Genomic DNA, 6,000 nt, shown 5'->3' on the forward strand with positions numbered 1-6,000 from the left:
GATGTTTATGTATGCATTCATACAATGCCCATAAGCTATTGTTTATGAATTCATTTACTCAGTGTCTTCAAAGTCTCTTTTATTCCTGATTTTTATGGGAAGTATTTCAATCCTTGAAGTTCTCTTGAATTACTAGCATGATTTTTCCATTTTTCCCTCATAGTTACCATTGTGTTTGGAGGTCTAAAAATATTTTGTTTCAGTTTACATGTTTCCTTCTATAAAGAGGAATTAAAATGTAAATATAAGATTAAAACAATGAGCCGGGCATGGTGGCTCATGCTTGTAATCCCAGCACTTTGGGAGGCCAAGGCAGCAGATCACTTAAGGTCAGGAGTTCGAGACCATCCTGGGCAACATGGTGAAACCCGATCTCTACTAAAAATACAAAAAAATTAGCCAGGGATGGTGACTGGTTTCTGTAATCTCAGCTACTCATGAGGCTGAGGCAGGAGAATCACTTGAACCTGGGAGGTGGAAGTTGCAGTGAGCCGAGATATTGCCACTGCAATCCACTCTGGGCAACAGAGTGAAACTCCATCTCAAAAAAAAAAAAAAAAAAGATTTAAACAGTGGAAAGCTTACTAAGGTAGTCTCTCCAAAAACAAGAATAATTTTTTTCTTTTATCAAAAAATTGGCAGTTTTAATAGCTTTTGCTCTAAGAAGACCTTGGGAGAAAAGCTGTAAAATAATTCCCAGTGTGGTGTTTTAAAATAAAAGATTTTTCATTTTAAAGATGTGTTTAGGAATTACCTTTGTTATTAACATTGTCCTTTAAAATGATCTTGAAGCAAAGTCTAGTTTAGTATCATGTTTCAATATAGTCAAAACATCAGCAGATTTTATCATTTTTCTTATTGATGACAGTATACCACTATATTTATTTCATAAATGCTACCTGAATATAATTTCACAGATAGAACAAGTTATCAAGTTGTATATTTACTCAACTCAAAATTAAACACTATGGATTTCAACAGTAATAAGCTCCTATAGCTACCTGTTGGAAATGCATTACAGATGGTCAGGAGGCTTGTCTGAAAAGTTATCTTCTCCAGGACCGTTTAACAAATACATTGATATGTGCTCTAGCTTTTCAAAAGAATAGTTGAATTCTTCAAATAGCTACCATTTACAATACAACTACAGGTGATCTGGTTATATTTATGTAAAGAGTGATTAAAAACTTTCTTCCAACCTTTCTGTCAGATAACCAAAATAATCTCTTATAATTTAAAATAAATTAAACCACATAGCTAGCTAATTTAAATTACTAAGTAAGATCATGTTACCTCCAATAAAGAATTCATTCACATTACAAAAATATGATTCTTTCCTTTAGATGAATTTATCTTTAAGGTATTCTCAAAGTTTTAAAATGTGATTACCAGCCTGGGCAATACAGCAAGACCCTTTGGCTACAAAAAAATTTGTTTAAGTTAGCCAGGCTTAGTAGTATGCACCTGTGTCCCAGCTACTCAGGAGGCTGAGGTTGGAGGATGGCTTGAGCCCAGGAGTTAGAGGCTGCGGTGACCTATGATCACCACTGCAGCCTGGGCAACAGTTGAGGCTCTGTTTCTAAAAAAAAAATACGTGATTGACTTTACTTATGTAAATTATATTTACATTAGATTTCCTGTTTACTTAGTACTGAATAAAATGTAATCTATTAGTCTGTGTTACACAGATAGATGTATGGAACCAATTTATAAGGACTTTTAAAAAAATGATACTGTATTTTTTAATATATCACAGTAAGAATTGAGGTTAGAATTATGGTTTTTTACTAATATGAATATAGATATCATCTAGTTGCCTTCATTTAATTCAATACAATTCACATATTTATATATCTTTGTTGAATATGTTTCCACTAATTTCTTTTTTTTTTTTTTTTTAATAATTATCGTCTTTAGGAATAAGTTTGTGGAGTTTGACATGAAGCCAGTCTGTAAGAAGTGCTATGAGAAATTTCCATTGGAGCTGAAGAAAAGACTTAAGAAACTAGCTGAGACCTTAGGAAGGAAATAAGTTCCTTTATTTTACTTTTTCTTTTCTTTGCAAGATAAGAGATTACCAACATTGCTTGTCTTGATCTACCCATACTTAAAGCTATATCTCAAAGCAGTTGAGAGAGAAGAGGACCTATATGAATTGTTTTATGTCATTTTTTTCATTAAGAAAGAAAAAAATTGTGTAATCATGTTTAAAATACAGATGAAGTCAGTATTTGCCTTTGTCAACCCTTATCCATTTGTTGATATGTAGACTGTTAACAAAAAAACACATGGTTAAATGTTAGATTTTAATTAAGGCCCCCCAAAATTAAATATAACTTTTTTAAATGACAGGAGTCAGCTTTTACATGACTCAATTGAAAAAAAAAAAAACAGTATAAACATTAATTTACTTTGTATTCAAAAGAAAATTCCAACTGCTGTTGGGGAAGGATACAGAGAAGAAAAATAACCACCCAAGAAAAACAAAAACAAGAAAAACGAGTCTTATACAATCTTAGCATATTTATCAAACTAGTAGCTATGAAGTGAATATATACATTACTAAGACAAAAAAACAAGTATAATTCAGAACCACCTGACTTTTTTTAGTTAAATGCAATAATTATTATGCTTAGTTTTATAATCTGCTCTCCTTGTGAATTCTTCCTTCAAATAATGACTTAACACAGTAGTTATAGCTAGCTAGTAGGATGTCTTTTAAATTTTTGTGCAAAAAAGATGTATACCAGGTATTTGAAAACATACAATATTGGAAAATGAAGTATTTTTAATGTATCACAGCAACTATGCTTCTAAGCTTAATGTCAAGCATGTAGTCTTAGAATAGGACATGAAATTAAATTGTATGTAGCTTGGAATGTATTGCTTCAGAAAAGTGAATGTGTATGTCAGTCATATTGCCTTTATAACCATGCTAGTATCTATGCATTATATATATTTAAACTTGCCCTGCCTTAAAAAAATATACGTACTACATACTTAAATCAGGAATTCTAGCCATCTCACAGAATACCAACTAAAACTGTGTGCATTGAGATCTGAGATTGATAAACCCAGATTCATTTAACACAGTTCTAATTAAATTTTTTAAAAGTCTTTTCTTTTTAGGGGAAACCCACTGAAGTTAATTTCTGTTATCTTATTAGAAGAGAATGATGTTGATATGTGTTTCAGATTTTTCATTTCAAATCTTGTAATTAATTGGATTTATTTAATATAAATAGGAGATACAAATGACATGCTTACATTGGAAGAGGGGTGTTTTGGTATTCGTTTTAGGTCAAAATTGTGATTCTACTTTTATCAAAAGTTTTATCCTGAAGTTTCTGGACCACTTTTCCTTAATAAACTTGTTAATGGAAAGCGAGCTTTATGAACATTTAAAAAATGTTGCTGCTGCAACATTTTTCTTACTTAAAAAGAATGTTGCCAAGATAGACTTCTTAGGGAAAAAAATTTTTTTCCAAAAATTGCTGAAATACTGTTTTGCCATTAAAAAAAAAGTCTCAGGATATTACCACTCTGCCATTAAATATTTGTATGCATGCATTTTTTGAAAAATTCTGCACATGTACTTTATGGAGTACATTCTATTTTTGTTTTCAGACACCTTACAACCAATTTTTTTTTAGTAATCTTTTAGAATTAAAACAATTATAAATGATTAAAAATAATCATCACATAGTTTAAGATTGTACATGTTCAGTAGTGTCAAACAATCATTGCATTTGACAGTAAGAATCAAAGTCTCTTCAGTGTGCCTTTGTTGGCTAATATGTAACCAGCAGTGATAACCTTGGGAGTATTTATTAAATATTATACTATGAATATAGGCAAAATAGGACAGAGTTTGCAATATAGAGTCTTGATGCTAAATTCTCATATACCTCTACACGAGAAATACAGAGCAGAAAAACAAGCATTTGCATATATTCTTCATCACTTTGAAGATGCATGGCCTGAACTCGACTGCTTATGTCTGTTTACATGTCAGGCATAGCCAGGCATCTCCTGTAGCCAGAGGGTCCACCGCTGTCTTTGCTCAGTCCTCTTTTAAAATATGAATTAGTATTTTCTAGAAGTTCCACTTACTAAGCTTCTAATACTTCAGGGTAGTTTATCTAGATACAGTACTTTCTTCCCTGATAAGTAGTATCATTGGAGCCCTTACATATAAGGAGAAGAGGAAGAAGTTGAAAAAGTGTTAGTGGATTAAAAAAGAAACTTTGTCGAGTTCATATTTTTAATGGGGCTTTCTCTGGCTGCTGGAAAACTTAGGCCAGTAAGCATCTCTTTGTTTAAAGTCCTACAAGGCAATTTGAAATAATTCATTGTCCATGCCAAAATTCTAAGTACTGTTTTTCTTAGCAAGCATAATACAATCAGGAAAAATGGGTACAAGTAAAATATTCTTTGAATCATACTCAAAGCCTTATTAACACTGCACTTGAATAATAGGTCATTTTGCCTCACTCATTTGCCAAAGTAGCCATTTCTAATTTAAGGACATTTTGAGGAAGGCTGATAGCCTTGTTGTATTTCATTTTAGATTGTAAGCTCAATGGCAGGGATACTAAATCGATAATTGTGTTTTCATATAGCAACCACCACAGTATACTCTTGGTGCTTAATAAATGTTTATAATTATTAACAATAACTTGTATATTATTTAATTTGAATGGTATAGATATGAAATACATATGGAAATTGAAGTATTCATGAATATGTAATGGAAACATTCAAGTAAATGAATAAAATGATCTGGTTACTATGGATAAGCCAAATTTTGAACAATATAGAACAATGGTGTAGTCTTCCCTCTATTCAATGTAAATGCTGGGGTTTTTTGTTTTTGTTTTTGAGACGGAGTCTCACTCTGTTGCCCAGGCTGGAGTGCAATGGCGTGATCTTGGCACAAAGGAGATACAAGCCAAGCATGGTGGCTCACACCTGTAATCCTAGGACTTTGGGAGGCCGAGGCTGGTGGATCACTTAGGGAGTTTGAGACCAGCCTGGCCAACATGGTGAAACCCCATCTCTACTAAAACTACAAAAATTAGCAGGGTGTGGTATTGTGCACCTGTAGTCCCAGTTACTCTGGAGGCTGAAGCAGGAGAATCACTTGAACCCAGGAGGCAGAGGTTGTAGTGAACCAAGATTGCGCCATTGCACTCCAGCCTGGGTGACAGAGTAAGACTCCGTCTCAGAAAAAAAAGAAAGGAGATATATAGCTTAATAAAAATTTCCGCAAGCCCTGAGTCACTGTGTGCAGTGTGTTGGGAAGACACTCACTAACAGAGTATTCCTCTTCCAGTGCTTGATTCACCCACCTCTGCATCCACCTTAAATGTAGAGAATCCTGGGAGCTCTGTCTGAGTCTTGCATTCCATTTCCTTCCCTGGGGAGGTGAGACAGGTCATCACATCTCCCTGTGGGAGGTGTTGGATGGGGTGAACACAGAGCATGCTAAACCGTAGTGGCGGGAGCCCAGGAAGGGGAGGGAAGGCTTCCTAGAGGAGCTGGATCTTGAGAGATGAACAGAAGCTGGCCAGACAGGGAAGGAGGATAGAGAGTGGGCATCCTAGGCACTCTTCCATTCCCGTTTTCCCTATTTCTCTTGGCATTACCATCAGTGTAGCTCCCAAGCTAATAACAATTTGACTTCAATTTCTCCTCCCCACAACCTACATTTGCCCCCACATCTAAGTCCAAAATTCATCACCTCTGCTGTGAAAAGGTCCCAGAAACCTTTCTTCTGCTCCTGACTTGCAGCCTCTGCTTGCCTCAGGCTGTCCTTGCACTGCACCCATCAGTCACCTTGCCCTTGCTGTCAGCCTCGGATTGGCTCGCTGAAACAGAATGAAGTCCGAACTCTCCCATGGCAACCGGTTAGTCTGTCTTTCTCTCAATGACCAATGCAAGTGCCACACAGAATTGATTTGTTTTCCCAGATCTTAACCGGCCCTCTTGTAACAAATG

General features: G+C 34.9%; 1 protein-coding gene across 8 annotated transcripts in view; it reads left to right on the forward strand.

Annotated features, from left to right (window-relative positions):
• The window catches only part of LIMS1 (LIM zinc finger domain containing 1), a 147,745-nt gene extending 142,946 nt beyond the window's left edge, over nt 1-4,799 (forward strand). For 6 of the 8 annotated variants that reach the window (XM_012440707.2, XM_012440711.3, XM_012440710.2 and 3 more), the window contains exon 11: nt 1,918-2,005. Coding sequence is in view for 2 of the 8 variants with exons in the window: in XM_012440706.2 (XP_012296129.1) it covers nt 1,918-2,032 (115 nt within the window). In the remaining 6 variants the exon portion in view is untranslated. Of the gene's footprint in view, nt 1-1,917 lie in introns of all 8 variants that reach the window. The other 2 variants (XM_012440706.2, XM_012440704.2) reach the window with 1 other exon arrangement.
• Nucleotides 4,800-6,000: the final 1,201 nt, after the last annotated feature.

The sequence above is a fragment of the Aotus nancymaae genome, unplaced genomic scaffold, assembly GCF_030222135.1.
Source record: "Aotus nancymaae isolate 86718 unplaced genomic scaffold, 86718_ANA_hifiasm-v0.15.2.pri h1tg000155l, whole genome shotgun sequence".
Lineage (NCBI taxonomy): Eukaryota > Metazoa > Chordata > Mammalia > Primates > Aotidae > Aotus > Aotus nancymaae.